We start from the raw sequence: 19645 nt of genomic DNA, 5'->3' as shown, positions 1-19645 counted from the left end.
AGCAGCAGCAGCACAAGACATGCAGACGATCCATACATTAAACGAAGGCATGTACATGACAGGCAAAAATAAAAGGCCACATAGAGTAAGACAGCCTCTTACACGTCTGCCTTTGTTAGCTGGAATACAGGAAGGAGAGCGCTTTAACAAAGAAAGGAGGAAAATATGTTACAAAATCAAACAGTGACACAGAATTCAGCTCAGTATTCATTGCTGTATGTTTTCACATGTAGATTTCAAACACACAGACGTTCATATTTAAGAGTGTTTTCAAAACAACATTCTGGGACAACAAGAGGAAAGAAACATCACGAAAGGAACAGTTATTTCAAAGTGTGTAGCTTTACACTAAACAGTAACAGTGAAACTGTAGACTACATTACACCAAGGAAGCACAATTTACAGTTAGTACTCTGCTCTGAACAAGATGAATAAGGCAATCTCTTGGAGGTGCAATATGTTCAAATTAAAGTACTATTAAGGATTATTCTAAACTTAATGATGGATATGCAGGAACAGTCAGAGCACTCTCCACACACTGCTGTGGAGTATTTCAAAATGAGAATTCATAACTTGATTTACTCTGCTGTTGCTTACCGAGCCAATATTTATTTTAGTTTAACCAAAGCCCACTGGAAGATTTAATAAAGCTATTTTTAATTCATAATGTGTTACTAACAGGAGAAAAATAATCTTTTATGGCAAGTGAAAAAAAACGATTTTGTCAAGGGAAAATGGAATTCCATTTTACTGTTACTAAATAATCACTAACCCAACCTTAAATAAAACAACTTGATTGCTTCCATTAGCTGGTGAGATACACAAAGATCAACCTTTATGAAAAAAAAAAAAAAGAAAAGAAGCTCAAAGACCACTGCTCAACAGTGGCATTATCAGGTACTTCCAAGGAACACAGCAGACTTCAGACCTACATGACATTACCAACAGCCTGCAACACACAAGGAAATAGGGGTGAAGATTTAGAAGAGAGTACAGTAGAGTCATTAGGGGTGACTGGCCTCTCACCAAAACCTGAAACGGACAGCAAAACCTATTCCTACTCCTTTTCACACTCTCCCATGCACACAGGAGGAACAAGGATGGTTTCTAGACACAGTAGCTTCTGCAAACACGTACATTTCAGCACCAGTTCTGTAGATTTGCCCAAGTACTGAGGATTTAAGGAGGAATAGCTGAAGGCCACAGTGACTGTTCCTCCAAATACTGAGCTGCAAGTTTTCTCGTTTGGCATCTGTCAGGCTACAGAGACAGTGAAATATCTATTTTTTACTTCCCTCCAGAGGAAACGCACAGCTATTGTTTTCCTCACTGATACAATTAGCATTAATTGCAATCATCCTCAGCTTGATAAACAATTACACTATTTGGATGGCAGACACAGAATACGTTACCCGCCCTAATAAATGTCAAATAGAACCAGCAAGCCAAAATCAGCACTGCTTACACCCTGTCATTTTGTAACAAAGCACAGAGACTAGGGAAACATTACAAGCCATTGGTAATATTTACTTTGGGATCCTGAATATATGAGAGGCTTTCCTGAAAACCATCCTATACTGAGTCTAACCTAAGGACTTAGAATTCTTCCCTGGACTTCATTTAAGAACCACCCACTCCTCAGGTTTAACTGAGCATAGATTTAACTCTTCTTGAGATGCTACAGGAAACATTTCCATTCAAGGTAAATACCGTCAAAAAGAGATACTGAAAAGGGAATGGAGGTCATATCCAGCAAAAAGGCTGATTTTCTTTTATCTGAGAGGAGAGGAAGAGAGTGAGACAGGGATGTAGATGGAGAGAGGATGAACCCTCATTGTCCGTTCTGCCAAATATACGGACATTGAACCTACTTAATTAGCTGAAACATAAAAAACACATCTTGACAACTGAAGCTAGGAATCAGGAATCCATGAATGAATCAAATAAGTGTCCAAGTAAAGACAGATGCAGAATCGACTTTGAACACAATTTAATTAAACCACTTTCCATTACTAATGAGGTCACCAGACGTTTCTCTTTCAAAAGAGAAAGGTAACTCAACGGGCGTTGTACTTGTCTGTAAAGCACTTTTCTGATCTTTGAACAGTCAACTCTCTGGCTCTGGACTTTTAACAGAAGAGCTCCTCGCCAGTGCAATCCAGAAATGTACTCCTGCCCAAAGCATTTGAGAAAAAAACCTGCTGTTGGGCTCGGCTTGAAGGTATAGCATTGGAAGTTGATTCTGTATGTATTATATCATCCAGATGCAACAGCATACAGATTAATACCTGGAATTATTCCAAAAACTAAAAGATGGGTACCAAACAAGATTTCATCTGTGTGAGTACTCCAATCCTTTCATCAATCGTTGTAGGAGAGTAATAGATACTTCTTTTAGAAGTACCTTCCTATGAAATAACCAGCTGATACAAATTAAGTGTTCTTAACGTCGTGGCAACGTGCAGAACACTTCCTTAATCTAATAAAGGATATATAAATTCATTTTTTATGCATTTAATAAGACAGGAAACTACACTTATAATATTTTTGGTGCAATAAAATTCTGACAGTACCAGCAAGAGAAGGTTTTCTACACAGTATACAAAAATGAGGACAAAAATCTACTTCCATAGAATGTACAAATGTACATTCACATTTTGTCTATGGCATATACTTAATTTACAGACAGAAACATTTAGATTAAAAGTTTTCCTTCAGAGTCGGTAAAAGGAAATGCAATCAGTAGAATAGATCTATATATGATTCTTTCTTACATCATTCACAACAAATATTTTTATAATTATAGAAATTATACTGCATTTCAGTGCAAATATGATTATTGTACTTTAAATGCTACATATTTGTGTATGCGTATATCACATACACAAAAACCACACAGATGTACACACAGTATACAAAGAATGATAATGGGTGGTTTTCTACAAATGATGTAGAGTATTTAAAGCCTCTTAGCATTTACAATTACGTGCTTATTACTTCAGCCTGGAAGAAATGTAATGCAGTCAATTTTCAGTTTGTAATTTAATTTCCTCAGCGAGCAAATAATCAGGGCAAATTTTTAAACACTGCTGTGATTAAAAATTAGCATGTCAAATGGCAATAAAAAGAAATCCAGGTCACTTCACAGTTAAAATAAAGACTGTTTCCTACAATACAAGCTTAAAAGGAAACATTTTCATTGAAGTGACCGGAAGAATTTTGGAAAAAACTAATGACAGACGTAAGGACATGAAGCAATAGAACTGATATCAGTATGCCACTAATTTTAGAACCATTTTCTGAAGTAGTTCAGGCCCGAAAGAAGCTTCTCCCAATTAGAAACAACCTTCTCCATTATAGAATTACTCACGTAAAGAAAAACATCTAATTCAAAATTGCATGTTTATCTATATAGATGTAGTGTAAGGATTACAGATATAGTTCTCCACTGCACTTGAAACATTTTATTTGACTGCATTATGGTTCAAATACTCCAAATCAATCAACTGATCTCTGTTATTGAGGGGTTTACTGGTTTGAAAGTCAGAGACTTACATCATCCATAAAATCAATCAGTGAGGATGAAGAAGAGGAAAAGGAATCCTATTTTAACGAAAACAGCAGTAAAGGAAAAAAAAAAGGGAGAGAGACAGAAAAAGAGATGGATGAAGAGAACTGTTCAGTATAAATAAAAATACAAAAATAAACAACTGTAAATGACAAATGTCAAAACGTTACTTAAGTAGGTTTTCATTAATTGCCTTTCACAGACAATTAATCTACACATACAAAATCAAATGTTTTTTCTTCACTGGCTCAATAAAACAAGATTACCAAATGTCAACATGAAATTTATTTTAAAAGTATCTTAAAAGAGGAATAATTAAAAAAAAGAAAAAATGTGTTAATTATGAATTATGAGATAACAATGGATTAATGAATATACAACAAAAAGCAAGTTAATTTTGAAAGATTAGTAATATCAGGGATGTCTTTCATAGCTAAATGTGATGGTCCTGTATATGCATTAGGAAAAAGACAAGCACAAATTTTACAATAAATGTGTAACTGCAAATGTGGTACGTTGTCCCCACTGAATTTAGTTTGACCAATATTTCACCCTAGCTGCTTTTTTAAAGGAAGAATGATGCACTGTTCACAGTTGATTAAAATAGAGGAAAGAAATGTATAGTATTGTTTCAATTTTCCACATCCATGCTTTCTACCTAAACTGACTTTATTCTAAAAGTGACAAAGGAATTAAACATATTTACTTGTCAGGAACATAGGTTCTGTGAAGAATAAATGAACAGGAATTATCTGGATTTTACAAACCTGTGAATGAAAATGGACAAATGATGGAAACAACCTAATAAATACTCAGTATCAATGATTTCACGGAATACATCCAAGGATTATTTACATACTTCCATGTTTATCAAACCAGCATCCATGTTATTTGGCATTATTCTGAACACATACCAAAGTCATTTGAGCACCTCTGCTTTGTGTGTTTGCTATGAAATTAGGAAGATTTCAGCATTCAGTGTTTTAGGGAGAACTCAGTATGATTATAAGTGTTCAAGAGAAGAAAGCCAGCACTGCAAATGACAAGCAATATTCACATACTGTCATACAGAAGAATATATGGGATAATTTGATTGAAACAGTAACAAACTCTCAGCAAATACGTGTGCAGTAAAAGTCTAAAGTAAAAGTCTAAAATTGACTAACTGAAAGAGAGAACAGCTGTACACTTACTTCAAATTGATCCAGAGCAGAGGTAGGCGCATTCAAAAATGCCAAGAAAGAATTCTGTGAGTCTTGGTGCTTTACACCTAGAAAACAGCAGCATGTTTTTAAGCTACAGAAAAATGACCTTTTCATGGAGGACCTTTGCCTTGCTGAATTCAGGGTTTGGGCATCCACCTGAGCCAGCTACATTTTTTTTTTTTAAGGAGTTGTCAGGTTTGACCTGTTTTCCATAGTAAAAGATTTTTTTTAATAGGCATACACCCACTAAAGCAAGCAATATGCACTGAATCATACAGGGTTAGACACTAACACATCAGGCGTCACACCCCTGCTCTGCCTGCACACTGAACAGTCTACTGTGACAACATCATAGATAAAAGCAAGCAGTCTACCACAGAACATTGACTGCAGTTGAGTCCTCAACACAGTTGATGACTCAAATGTCTATATAGTTCTTCATAACAATGAAAATCAAGTCCAAAGATAATAAGGATGTTGAATTAAGGTATATTTCTTAATTAAAGTTTATATTCAAATATTTTATATTTGAATATATACCTTAATTTTTTATATACCGTAATTAATATTTTATATTTGAATAGTTACAGTAGAATCTTACACGTTTACTTCTGGAAACAAACATCATTAATTAATTTTTCCTACAGTAATACTCATTTTTAAAGAATAAAAAGAAAGTAAATGTTTATCTCTATTTTCACAAAAATAATAAGGTATTAACACTAGAAAAAATTAAACACTAGAAAACACTAAAAAAAACAAAAAAAAACCACTAGGAGAAAGATAAAACATTAACTACAGATTCTTAGATTGTTTCATGGAAAGGTAGACTTCATAAGTGGAAGTAAATATGCACAATATTTAAGATAGTTCAAAAATTGAAGAATAAAAGCTAAACATGACAAAGCATCAATGTCTCCATGAAAATGCTGTCACAGCTCTCTCCAAACACTCAGCAGTATAACCCTGATAGTAGTACTAATATCAAGATAACAATTAACAATTCCCTAAGTAGTATTTGCTAATCAGTGCCAGTGATTTCTGAATATTTTGTATAGGTTTATATCCTTTTTATCAGTCAACCAACACTTGGAGGCCTATATATAGGAAATGAATGTTAACTACAATACATTATTGATTGTCATGCCTGTAGGATGCAAATGCTAAACAACATTTGAAATCTCTGTGCAGCAACTGTTGCTACAACTTTGAAACTCCAGTTCATGCAGTTTCCTACAAAAAATTGGGAAATTCCATTTGGCCTGAAAAATCATTTCTTTCCTTGCAACTCATAAGATGCAAATATTAGAGATACCATGGGAACTGCAAAGAATCAGCCAAATTATTAATCTTAGGTCAATGATTTTTTTTTTCACTACAGGCTTCCTAAAAGTCTCTTCTCTAATGCAAAATACTGTTAGGCAGATGCAACAGAAATCCCAGAATGTTCTCTTATAACCACAGCAAAGCAAATGTGACCACACTGATCACTACATGTTTACAAAGCCAATCAATAAACCCATCCAAGAAACCAATGAATGAACTGCAGAGTGCCTCTGCAGTTGTTTTCCTTCTTATGGGCCTCAAACATTCATAGACGAAGAATTCAGTGATCAGTGCTAATGTCTAAATACCTTCATTCATCAAAGATGAGAAACAATTACAAATAAATCCACACTTCCAGCAGTTTTCTGGCAGTCAAACACCACACATATGCCAAATAAAAGTAATACAATTCCAACATGGATAATATCTTACTGGTTCAACTGTATCAACAAAATTGAATCACATTACAAGTACATATAAGCAAATTCAACTGCTGTGGGTACATCTCATCATGCAATAGCTGTTCTCACATTTTGAATGCCCAAATTTCTTGGTATCTTATTTTAGTGGCAAGATGACACTTCATTGATAAGATGTACCCAAAATGTGAAACGTTCTTATTTAGTTGGATATCAGTTGCCATACCCTTTTCTGATCTAAGTTCTTCTGTCTCCTTTTTCAGCCTTTCAATATCTGTCAGCAGTTCCAAGTTCTTCTTCTCAGATTCCTGCAATTTACTTCAAAAGAACACAAACAAAAATCCTACGTAAATATCAAGAACAGAGCTGCAAATCACTCCTTGTCCATGTCTGCATGCTTTATGGCTCGGTTAAAAAGCAATACCCAGCAAGCTGCATGATCTCATCAAATGCAAGAATGAATTGAGAAACCTGTTTGTACCTTTTTAGTATGGTATCTTAAAGAAACAGTACAAACATTAAGTACCCTTGTTTATCCATTAGGTAGGCTCACAGCTCTGATTTATGAGTAACTGTGTGAGCCTGTATCCTGTGAATAAGAGAAAAAAAGACCATGTGTATTTATAAATTGATTTTTTTATTTTGTTCATTCACAGTACCTGTGATACTAATAGATTACGTAAAATAGTTAGCTGTTCCAGCTCTTTCTGAGTCAGTGCTTCCATGGGAGGTAGGTAACATTACGTTCTACAGCATTCCTCCAGCACTTCTCATCCTTGCTGATTGAAGAAAACATTGGCTTTCCTATTCTTAGAGGATCTACACTGCTGCCTTGTCATCAGGTTATCTGGCGTGAAAGCTCCCATTTAAGGTAGGTAATGGTATTCCCACTTCACAAATACCTCAGCTCTGTTCAAACTATCTCATAAAGCTGCAAAACAAGTCAGTGCTCCACAAATACGACTGAAGAAAAACTCTTCATTTTGCTTGTATTTGCAATTCTTACATCACATCCTACTCCTCTGCTAGGGGCTGCTTCCATGCTTTGTATTGTCCGTTTATGTGTTTAGCCCCTGCAAGATGACAGAATTGCTTTTCTAAAAAGTATTTTTGTAGAGAAAGAAGTAAAAGGAAAAGAATGTGTGGGACTCTGAGAGAAGGCTCAAAAGTCATATTTCAGCTTAAGCACAGACTTCAGCCTACGCAAACTCAAAAGACTAGCACTGCAGCAGTACAGTGAGAATCGTTATCTGGAAATTAACTTCTATTACATCATAGTGCAGGACCAATTTTCTTCTCATGGCAAATTTGCTGTGCTTTGGTTTAAGTCAAATTACAACATATGACAGGAGCTATGCAAACAGTATGTATTCTATACTTCACATTCATGTACTTCACCTACTACACCTCTTTGCTTAACAAAGTTAATGTTTGTAGAAGGAACTGGAACCACAGATAAAGGAATTCATGCCTATTTTATCAGCAGAATTTAGTTGTAATAATTAGTAACAGTCTAAGCTTGTTCTTAAACATGCCTTAAACAGAATTCCCTTGTAGGCTCAGAAAATCTCACGCTCTGTATTTGATATCTGTCCAAACTAGCAAAGGAAACAACAGGTAACAGTTTCATTGGTGAATGCTATGATGAAGATCTGCACCACCAAGTTTGTGTTAACAGGATTCCAAGAGGTTTCAGTGGTGCCTATAAACTAATACTAAAAAATTGAAATAGATTTAAGCTAGAGAGCTAGAAATTGAATGTTTTGGTGCTAGTTCCCTGCTTCAGTTATTCACCCTACTTAAAATAAATTTTATAATTTAAACTACAAAAAAAAAAAAAGATGGTATAAGAGCATTCATAATCTACAAGGACATATTATTGCTGTGCAAACCAATATGCAATAATAGTTGTTTTTTTAAAGGAGCTAGTACAGCTATCAATACAATAATAAAGAATAAATTCTAACAATTCTGCATTTGAACTTGTTACTGAATTAGGAAACATTGTATTATTAAAAATGAAGCGTCTCCTTCGAAAGTCTTCTTCAAGATTTCAAAACTTCAAAGGAAGTGTCCAGCTGCTTGTACAATGAAGAAAGATAACAATTTTTTTTTCACATTTGAATATAAGGAACTGGCATCATTCATTATCACATTTTGACAGATAATATAAATTAAATTATAATTTGTTGGTACTCTCTGGGAGGTATCAGTAAATTTCCAATGGAACAATTCAGTCTTACCACTCTGTAGAGATACAGGAAGCTTTGACTTTATTCAACTCATCTTGAATAGCCTGTTTGGCTCGAATTTCAGCATCAAGAGCTGACTGTAGTTCCAACCTTGCAGACATATCTAGCTTTGCAAAACGGCGCATCTTCCAGGGCATGTCCTAATAAAAAAATGATAAAAGGGAGGAGGAAGAGTAAGGCAAAAGAAGGCAAAAAAGAGGAATGTAACTAACTTGAACAATTCTCTCTCTCAGTCTACCATGCTCTTGACATAACATCTTCTTGATTTCAAAGTAATCAAAACAGTTCTAGGGAGTATTCTTATGATTCTTAAACTCAAGTAATAAATAGGCAAGATGAATGTCATATGCTCTCATAGTTTCAAAAGCAAAAAAATTCAAAGAGATTCTACTTATGATGTACCTCAATTCAAATGACCACTATGAAGGATAGTCACAAGTGAAAGACTTCAAGTTTTCCATGCAGTATAGTATACATTTCCTTCAACAGACAAATTTATGATTAGAAAGTAGCTACTTCAACTATATCATAGATAAAAATTACATTATGTGATAAACAATAACTTTGATAGTCGTTTATTCAGAAGGGAAGCTCTAGAGAAGTTCAATGTTTGACTAACACAGCCTCTGCAGAAAGAATATTATTGCAGCTGAAATTATCTAATTACCATTACCATTTTTAAACAAAAGATCTGATATGTAGAATTCTAATTCTTACTGTGGCTCTTGCACCCAAGCTGGAGTTCCTCAGGGCCTCTAGTTCTTCTGTCATTTTAGAGGCCAAGGCTTGAAGATAACCTCGAGCATCCTTTTCATCACTTACCCTATACAATTACATTAGAAGAAAATTAAGTTTTAAACAATCTAAACAAAACAAAAAACAAAATTCTCTTCATTTTTCTTAGTGTACAGTCACAGGCTAAGCAACAACCCTAACACACAAGATGAGGGAAAGTAGATCCTCATCTCTGCTTGGAGCAGAAGGAAGAGTCTCCCCTTTGCCTCAGAATGTCCCTACACAATGGATTTGGGGATCTGGGTCTGGAAAAAAAAAATTGTGGATAACAGTCAAGACACGGGAAAAGACAAATCCTTAAAGTTGGTCAGACTTGCTAAGGGTGCACTCAACTCTGCTATCAGTGTCACTAATGAAGATATTAAAGGGCACTGGTCCCAGTACTGACCCCTGAGGGATATACCACTTGTCACTGATCTCCATCCAGACAGAAGAACTTTACCATAGTAAAAGCTATAGGGTAAAAATCAGCAGGTTGCAATGACTTCTTGTTGTGCAGTTTACGGAAGAATATAAGGAAGAATTCGTTAATCAGAGAAGCTAGAGACTACTTGCCACAAAACTCCCACCCAACATGAAAAAGTTAATTATTCTTTCAGCTTTATCTTCTTTGTCTCCAGCTTATAATTTAGTTCAAAGAGTAAGGAAACCTTAAAACATAACGAAACAAAACTAAAAATGATGTCCGGATTCTATTAAAGTCAGTGAGATAGTTTTGATAGGAGTTAGTATTTTTCCCAAGGTATATGAGAACTCAGTGGAAGCAGACTTTCTAATATTCTAGATGTAACCCATTTTGATGACTAGATGAGAAGATCTTGTCCTGTACAAACCACTCACGATATAAGAGTGGGCAAAAGATGTAGGAACTAGTATAACAAAATGGATACTAAAAAGAACAAACTACAAGTAGGAATAGAAAGACTCACTTTCCAGGCTAGAAAGGAAGACTTTTTTTTTTTTTTTTTAAACACAAAAATTGATATCAGGTTTAAGCAGACTCCAATAGTCTCTGTCTATTAAAGACAGTAAATAGAACAATTTAAAGTAGAGATATAGTGTTGTTGTCCACTAGATGGCCACATTTTCTCCAAAACGATTTACATATTGATCAAATGTGAACCCAGGAGTTCATAGCAGTATTTGGATTTGTTACTGTTTTGCTGGTGAGTATTATTATACTGTTTTTGTTGGAAAGAAACTTAATAAAATTGAAGTTTCACTTTATACTTGGAGACAAAAATAACGTCAACCTTCAAGTAACCACTGACAAACATCTGGTAGTCTATTTGTCATGCTACTAGGAAAGTTGGACTATCTGCATCTGTATCCAGAATGCAAACAACACAAAATGAATCAAGACCAGAGATTTTTTATTTTTTTCATTATTTTATTTATTTAATTATTTTAGCTAATTGGAAGGGATCATGAAGCTCTGAGATCATATGCCAAGCTGCATCTTGTTTGATTTAAAACCTCTGGAGGGCCATGACTCTTAGTTCTCCCATAGATTCCCAAAGCTTTTAAATCTCTGTCTTTCTATGACTATCCTTAAAGCCTCAATTTTTTTCTCCCCCAATCTACTTAAAAGAAACAAGCTAACAATCTTATTTCTCTCAACTTTCAGCATTTTGCTGAAAGTTTCAAAGTTTCCCTCTACCATAATTTCTATTTAATAATTATTAATCTCTGATTATTCCTACTTTGAACACCATGAATCTCAGAACATCTCAGGTTTTCAGCAGAATTTCCTGCAACCTTTTGATAGTTATTCAAAGTCCCATCCTACTCTAAATCTCTTATACAATCTGTGTGCGCTTTATTCTGATAGTAAGTAGATTTCAAAACTGAAAGAAATACTGTGGTGCTTTTTAAAAAAATAAATTAATTAATAGTCAAGATGAAATCAACCATACATATTTCGTGGAAAGAAATATAGTTAATAAGGTGAATATTCACCAAATCTTATCTGTAACAATAGCCATACCTTCTGGCCTCAGTTGAATCTAGGCTTAAATGTTTAATTCTATGGGTAATTAAAGTAGGACTTAGTTCATTTTTACATTTAGACTCAACATACAATGTTATCAATTTGAACTCATCATTAAAGATTCCTTTTCAATCAGCGGAGAAAAAAAGAGACTTCTACAGTATTAGTTATGGGATTGTCTACCTTTATAATTTCTAAAATTGGCTTACAGCCTCCCAGAGAGGGCTAGCAAGTTAAGATTTTTGGAAGTACTCCCCACCAAGGTTTCCATCAATCTCCTCTCCGCAATAAATCAGAAATACAGTACCATGGCTATTCAAAAGTTTCCCTTTTAAAGTGACTGTGTTAACCTCACAGACAATTAATTTCTTTCCTATTTCCCATAGGAGAATTCATAGCTGACTATAAAACCCTCAATATCTCTTGTTCTTGTCAAGGAATGATGAGTGATTTGGCCAATATAAGCATGTCATTATAATAGCTACATTAAAGCTGAATGATCTGTGAAGGTCTATTACTATCACATTAGAATTTGCAATAAAATTTCGCCTGAAGTATTTATATTAAGAAGTCGGCTATATTTATGGTATCTTGGGATAACAATAGCAAAAATAAAGACTTTTGTACATCTGCCATAAACAAAATACAGGAGACCATAGTAAGAATGCAGGGAAAGTGTAAGGGGAACATCGACAGGTCAGTTTAGAACTTTTATGTTACAAAATTTGAAAAGAAAAAAAACTTCAAAAGTCACGAGGAGTTGTGAAGAGAGGAACGATCATAACTGCCCAAAATGTGAACTCAAAGAGTGCCTATGTGTCCTGAGAGGGAACCACAGGATGGTAAAACACTCAAAGTGAAGGACTCCCTAGGCTTGTGTTACTTAAAACAGAGCTACAACAAATACCTTGAACTCACAGAGAGTCAAACAAACTGCTTCCAAAATAGTAACTAATTGCTTATACTGCCTTCAGGAATCATGGTAGAAAAGGAAAACAAAAAACCATTTTAAAGTATTCACCCAAAATACATATTTTAATTTAATATTATATGGAAAGCTGTTAGCTGGGGAGAGGGAACTCTAGAAGCTCTACCCTACTTTATTAGCTCCAAGGCACGCTTTCCATTTTGAAGATGTGGTAAGGTATAGATTTAATATGTATGTTCTTCCAAAAAAAAAAAAAAAAAAAGACTTTTCAAATGTTTACCATCATAATGGATAATAATTTACATAGCAGCCCAAGTTCTACAGCAAAAAAAGTTCCCAGATAAGCGCCTAGTTTTAGTGTGCAGTGCTGAATTCTAAGGACAGCAGAGGGACATGATCAGATCATCATCTGGCTAACACATGGGAAAACTAAACACAATAAGAAAGAAATGTGAACAACTACATCACTTGACAATGCTGAAAAATTTTAATGCAGGCAGAAAAAAATATGAAGAGAAAATTGAGATACGTAACGTAATTAAAAACTGAAACTAAATCATCTTTTTTATCTCCTTAATGTTTGCCTATAGTATATTTTGCCTTTTTTAAAACAAAACTTTAATTTTTAGTTCCATACTTCTTAAAAGATGCTGTTCTACTGAAAGTGATTAGTAAAATGCTTCTGAGATAGTTATTCTTGCACGTCGCTAACCTCATTTCATTTAGTATCTTTAGGGATGCCAAAAAAAACAATCCCAAACCTCTTTTCCTCCCAAGTGACATCTGATGCACACAAGATGCCTTATCGTGTATCTGAACTACATCAGTAGTACATCTTAAAATATTAAATGCTCTCATAAATTGGAGAATGAACTTTCTTAACGGCTGTTGGTACACTTTTACACAGTGTCAAGTAAAACAATCCACATTTAATGCTGACTTGTCTATTACTGTAACTCCAGACTTTCAAGTGCTTTTTTTGATTTTTTTCTGAATAAGTATTTGCAATCAGCTACAAACTAAGAGTTTTAGCATGCATATTTGTTTATTTACTTCTCTGATGCAGGCAGTCTACTATGCTTAGAGCTGTGACAGACAAACCTGCACAATTGGACCCCTTAAATTTTGTCATCTCTGCCTCGACACACTGTGAACTTCATAATAAGGATCAGAGAGAAATTATTTTATATACAAACAGTTTATAACATTTCCAGAAAACCAGAGGACAACCTTTCTTTCTTGTTATATATCATGAAGTTATTATATTCAAAGGCAGACTTCCTGTGTATTTGAACAACAAAACTATACTGGCCTTGCAACAGTCAGCATACTAGGGTTCATTGTTTCTGATTCTTGCTTTGGCACAATGAGCTAGATTACTTAGCTACCACAAGGCAGAAAAAATGGGGAAGAATTCAAGTAGTAAATGAGAAAAAGACTAGTATGTGATGATGAACCATTCACAGAAGTGGAAAAAATGTTGAGATACAAAATATCTTCATAGATACTAAACACTTCAATGAGCCATACAATGGGAGGGGAGAGAAAAACAGGAATGGAGGAGAAAAATGAAAGATGTCTACAAAAAGCAATCTTAATAGTTTCAAGTTATTTTTTTTCCTCCATTTATAAGAAGTGGACAGAAGACTTCATAAACATAACATCATTTTGTAACTGAAGTATTATTAGAAACATCACCTGACTAGCGCTGGGACAGTCTCAAATCTTCTGCCTTTCTGCCTTGTAAAAATCACATAAAAGTTGCACTACATTGTTTCATTCTGACACATGCCAAGCAGATGAAGGACATTAATGCTGAGACACAAATGCTCTCAGCCACTGCTTTTCCCAGCCTTGTTCCTTCTTGGAGGCGTGAGCTCAGCACATGATTCCTTTTCAGCATTCCTCCAAAGCCACAAGCCACACCCAAAAGCCATGATTATTATGCGCTTCAATCCTTGTACTTGAAAAGACACTTTCCTTCTTAAGGAGGAACACCATTTTCCAGACATGGATATTATTAAAATCTCAGGCAAAAATACAGCAGAATCCCAGGCAGGTGTGGGATTTCACCTAAGCACTTGCAAATGTCAAGCGCAAATGCGAAATTCAGCAACAGCCTTCCCACGTACTGAGTACTCACCATTGGATGATCTCAGTTATTTGGGCCTCCCAGTGGGCCACAGACTCCTTTTTATCAGCTAGGTCTCTCATTTCTTCTTCTAGCTGCCGGTTATTCATACTCAGCCTCTCAAACATGGTGGTGAGCTGAATGAGAAATTAAACAAATTGTTAAATGTATAAGCTATTGTAACTCCATCTCTCTACAGACTCAATGCCATGTGTCCCTTCTCTCTCTCAGTTTATACATCTGATTTAAAATTTGGTAATAGCCAACACAATGAACACCATGCAACAATAAAAGCCAGAATCTTTTCTCATATATGAGCTCAGCGGTACTTCAAGGTCTTTTTAGGGACTAGAACTACAGTTGTGCCCTAACAAACAACACATTAGTTTCCAGAGAACAAATATCCAAATAACTCTACAACTCTTAAATTTCTGTTTCATACTATATATATGTGGAATGCTCTCTATGTAAAAAAATAAAAAATAAGTAAAGCCAAAACAAAGGCACAGAAAGTGTTACAGCTCATGTTAAACTACTGAGTCTTTCCCTTGCCTAGTAACCATGGAGAATGAGGCTTAACAGATACAGCTTCAAATCAGACAGGAGATTCTCCAGGTATTTTACATTCCCCTATTTTTCATTCTATTCACTTGCAGACAGAGAAAATGAAATTAAATGCACATCTGTAAGTACAAAATGGGGTACCTAGCAATTAACCTCCGTAGCATTCATACAGTTGTCATTCATATAAGCACCTTCTGCTAGGCAAAAGCCACAGCTAACTTGATTTCGTATGGGAAACAAAGCCTTCATTATGCAAAATATTCCCAAAATCAAAATGGAATTAGGCATCAGATAGACTTAATAGAAAGGCCCGATGAGGAGAATTAATCTTACATAAAATATTGCTTTTTGCACTGAATTATATTAACAAAAGAAAATGATGAAAAAATACTTATTTTTAAGCTATTCTCTTTTTTATTCCTTATGTGAATATTTAGCTTCATATTTATCATTTCAAAGGGCTTCTGATTTACATGTCTATTTTTTCAATGTTGCTTTACGAGAAATACAAAGCTAATCAAATTTTAAAAAACAGAGAAAAGTGAAATGAACAATGAAGACATAACTCAAATATACAAAATCTAAGTATTCCTTGCTCAGTACACTTCAATTAAATTGCCTTACTTTTGTATTTTTTTAGTGACTCGAATTAATACACCATCTTACCACCCAGTAGAGGCTCTGCTACTTAACACTGTTTGAGAGGCAAACAGACTCTACACAGTCACATCATTAAACATATAACTTTATCTTTGGATCACACAGGCATTTTTTTTCTTGTTTGACTTAGAATATTCTACAAAATTAATCTTAGCACACTTAATAGATTCAGTAAAAGCATATAACTTAATTCTGACCCACATACGCCTATACCTGCATATATACATCTATATATGAACACATTCTCAAATTCGGATGCTTATATTCTGTGTTCAAATATTAATGACAACATTTTGTGTAATATTATCTTTGTGTAAGAGTTATTGTTAACCAACAAAGCTTTATATTGTCGAATTTGTATACAGCCTATAGTAACTGTAAACTCAAGACTCATCTAATCAGCACTTACCTTATCAAGTTCATTTGAAAGTTTTTTGTTTTCCTCTGTTAGCAGAATCTTTTCCCGTTCATACTTCTGTTTGAACTCTGTTTCAAATTCCTCTCTTTCACTTTGGCTAAGAAACAAAATGGATTAGATTTAGAAAATGTCCTTTCAAAAACGTACCACACTCTTTACTTAAATAGTTAAATCATAGCAGCTGGGACTGAGTCACTGGTAATAAAAGCTTACACAGGCAGTAAGCTTCAGACAAGAGGATGTACCTGAACACTTACTTTATTTACTGTACACTTACTATAAGCAAAAAAAAAAAAGTGGATGGATACCTTTTACACTCCTAGTATGACAAGATCCTAGTCTGGGTTGGGCCCATTCATTCTGAAAGAGCTGTTTCAAATGCCTATTTCCCTTAACCCTTTCCTTCTCTTGTGGGTGTCATTCACAGAAAAGAACCACTGAACTGAATCTTTGCCACTTTGATGTTGTGTAATGAACTTGAGAACCTGAAATTAACCTTTTGACAAAAAGCATTGCAGTTTCCTTAAAGAGGTGTTCTGCAATGCTGCAGACCTCCAACTCCCATCAGAAATAGTCTCCCTTCTGAGACTCAACTACAGTTGAAGGTTTCGGGAAGGTGGCATCATAGCTTCTTGTATTCACTGTGACAGGTAATTGATACAAAGTTCCTGTACCATGTACCTGAACTGCACCATGAATGTCAAAGGTAAAGAAAGTACACATACAGTAAACATCCCTGTCTGGTTTTAGAAGGTTTAAAAACTTGCAGTTCTTTAAGAAGCAACTGTGTAAAATTAAAATCCAGGGGAAAATTTGTGTTGAACGTTGCAACTGTTTTTATGGATACTAATCAGAATTTTATGTTCCACAATAGATTAATTGTAACCTCACCTCTTTTTCTGAGATGTGCAACTAAGTGCAAATCTACCAAGTTGCAAGAACATCCTTAAAAGCACCAGTGGTTACAGTGAACCCAGTTAAGAGTAATTCTGGTTTGAATTTCCTATTCCTAATTTGAATTTCATTTAGTGCTTCAACTACTCTTTGAAATCTAGTACAGCATGATAGATTCATGGTGAAATCCTATGTTGCTAGGCATCCTTTGAAACATAACACTACCTCCTAGCGAAGTAACATACTATCGTTACTGTTTAAAAGCCAAGTTTGAAATTCACCACCACTCCTTTTCTGTACCAACAGATTCTCTGCATATGATGAGCCGTCCAGGGAAAAGGCAGGAAAAGATTAAAGCATCGGCTGTCAGGGGAATTAATAACAGGCCTTGCTTCTGTTTGCAAGGCAGAGATACAAAACTAACTTCTCAGAGGGTAGACCAAGCTTACTTTTAATTTCTTTTACTTCTTTTATTTAGCTTTAACATGTTTTTGTGGGCATTTGCTTATTTATTTATCGTATTTATGTTCTGTTTCTTGTTATTTTAAGGCTTTAAGGCTGAAAGCAGTAAAAAATGGTGGTCAATTATGGATAGCCACCCAGTGATTGTAGTTCTCTCTATTTTAGGTTCTTAATTAAACTGTTAATTGTCACTAACCGAGTAAGCCAAACTGCTACAGCATGGTACACAAAGAAAATAAACAAAGGAAAACAGGATATAATCTATTATACCCAAATATCAACTCAGCAAGACACAGTACTATGACAGACTCCATAAGCATATCTTGGACAGCCAAGAAGATCAAAAATAACACATTTGCTTTGAAGCCTAGCATCCTCCTCTCCCATCACGAATTTTCTCTCATCTAAAATTTAGCTATGTATCCACTTTTGAAGATTAAGAAATGATATGTGATCCACATTTCCTTTTATTCCTAAAAAACAAACAAACAACAAAACTATCACAAACCACATGCAAGCAACATGAAATACAGCTTTACGATATCTCTTAGTAACTTCAGCTCTCAGCTGTGGATATAAAAACTGGATTAACATTTTATCTTACTGCTTTGAAAAACAAGAAAACTAGACTCAAAACAAACACCAGCCCTCAGGCTTCTTCCAATCATAAATCTAAAAAGGCAAACTCTATTTTATAAAACTTCCTTACTTTTTAAATCTATCATTAGTAGATCTAAAAGAAAATTCTACAAACATGATTTATTCTTTACCCCAGGTTTTTTGCAACTTCTTCTGAAATATTTCATAATAGCAATTCTAAGAAATTGAATATTGTATTACACATATCACTGTTCTGATACCATGTCCCTACATTTCCACTTTTAGTAGTACACAGTTTTGTCAGGCTACTTGCAGGGAACAGAGGGGTAGTTTCTCTTCTGTGAACACTTATACTGTTAAGATAACAAGGAATAAATCCTAAACTTGAAGGAAAGAAACAAATTAAAAAATCCCTATTTAAAAAAATAAAACAAAACAAAAAACCCTACTAAAAAAAATAAGAAAACTTCCTAGCGTAGACTAGGAAGACTTTACTGACCCTTGCTTAGAATAACAAACAGAATAACTCTATACTATCACTCTTATAAAGCAATGCAACTCTATCCCTCTAATGCTAAGGTTTATTTTTAGACTACCAAATACGCTTCAATGCTGTGCCCACCCCAAACCTATTGTTTAAACAGTTCCACTTATTTCACCATGAAGACTTCAGGTGCTTCCTTTTTCAACACTTCCACTGAACAACACCTCTGTAATTTCGTATTGGCAGACTCACAAAAATTTGTACGCCTGACCACAAAAGCTAAACAAAATACAAGCAAGGAGAAACCAAGAAACAAAAAGTAGTAATCTCATGAGAAAAACTACTAAATGCTATGAATTGAACTGCAGACCTTCCATTCTTAATATTTAGGCTTTTCTTCTAAATCCCAGAACTACTGTAGATGTCAATCTGTAGCACACATTAAACAGTGATCTTCTGCATTTCTGTGGTGGCCCAGAGGAGTTCTGTCTATCTGTTTAGCAAAACCCAGTTGCAGGTCAAGTCTTCGTTAATCCCTCTTTTTGTGCTTGGACACCTGACTTGGTATGATGCTTAAGCCCTTCCTGCTAAGGGCAAAATGTTGGATTCTGGATTTGTATTACATTTCTGTTCATTCTTTACAATTTGTTCTTAGATCAACATTTGAATTACAGAAATACATGACTACATCAGCCTTCACTTCCGATTTTGACACAGCTTATTTTTTCTATTTACAGAGAGAAGCTAGACTGAAAAACAGCTTACAAAAAGCTAGTATGAAGGAGAACTGCATTGTTAGGCCATTTGTCACTTCACTAAATGAACATCTACTTAGAGCCTCTGCAGCTGTGCATTAGAATGGTTCTGATGGAACTCCAGGGACTTCTTGTACAGATTTACGTTTGAAGTTTTGATCTCTAAGAACAGTTTAGGCTGAAGAAATTAGTAT

The 19645-nt window shown here is 34.8% G+C and overlaps 1 protein-coding gene across 8 annotated transcripts in view; it reads right to left on the bottom strand.

Annotated features, from left to right (window-relative positions):
* The window catches only part of CDC42BPA (CDC42 binding protein kinase alpha), a 155088-nt gene that overhangs the window by 38253 nt on the left and 97190 nt on the right, over nucleotides 1-19645 (bottom strand). For all 8 annotated transcript variants that reach the window (XR_010622409.1, XR_010622408.1, XM_065739676.1 and 5 more), the window contains 6 exons: nucleotides 16248-16353; nucleotides 14627-14751; nucleotides 9488-9593; nucleotides 8762-8910; nucleotides 6745-6836; nucleotides 4762-4838 (listed from right to left, as the gene is read on the bottom strand). Coding sequence is in view for 6 of the 8 variants with exons in the window: in XM_065739676.1 (XP_065595748.1) it covers nucleotides 4762-4838; nucleotides 6745-6836; nucleotides 8762-8910; nucleotides 9488-9593; nucleotides 14627-14751; nucleotides 16248-16353 (655 nt within the window). In the remaining 2 variants the exon portion in view is untranslated. The remainder of the gene's footprint in view (nucleotides 1-4761; nucleotides 4839-6744; nucleotides 6837-8761; nucleotides 8911-9487; nucleotides 9594-14626; nucleotides 14752-16247; nucleotides 16354-19645) is intronic.

Source organism: Cyrtonyx montezumae, unplaced genomic scaffold (assembly GCF_038088225.1).
Source record: "Cyrtonyx montezumae isolate F1298 unplaced genomic scaffold, pur_monq_1.0 scaffold_24, whole genome shotgun sequence".
NCBI lineage: Eukaryota > Metazoa > Chordata > Aves > Galliformes > Odontophoridae > Cyrtonyx > Cyrtonyx montezumae.
Note: the sequence above shows the minus strand (reverse complement) of the source record. Positions and strands in the feature narration are given on the sequence as shown.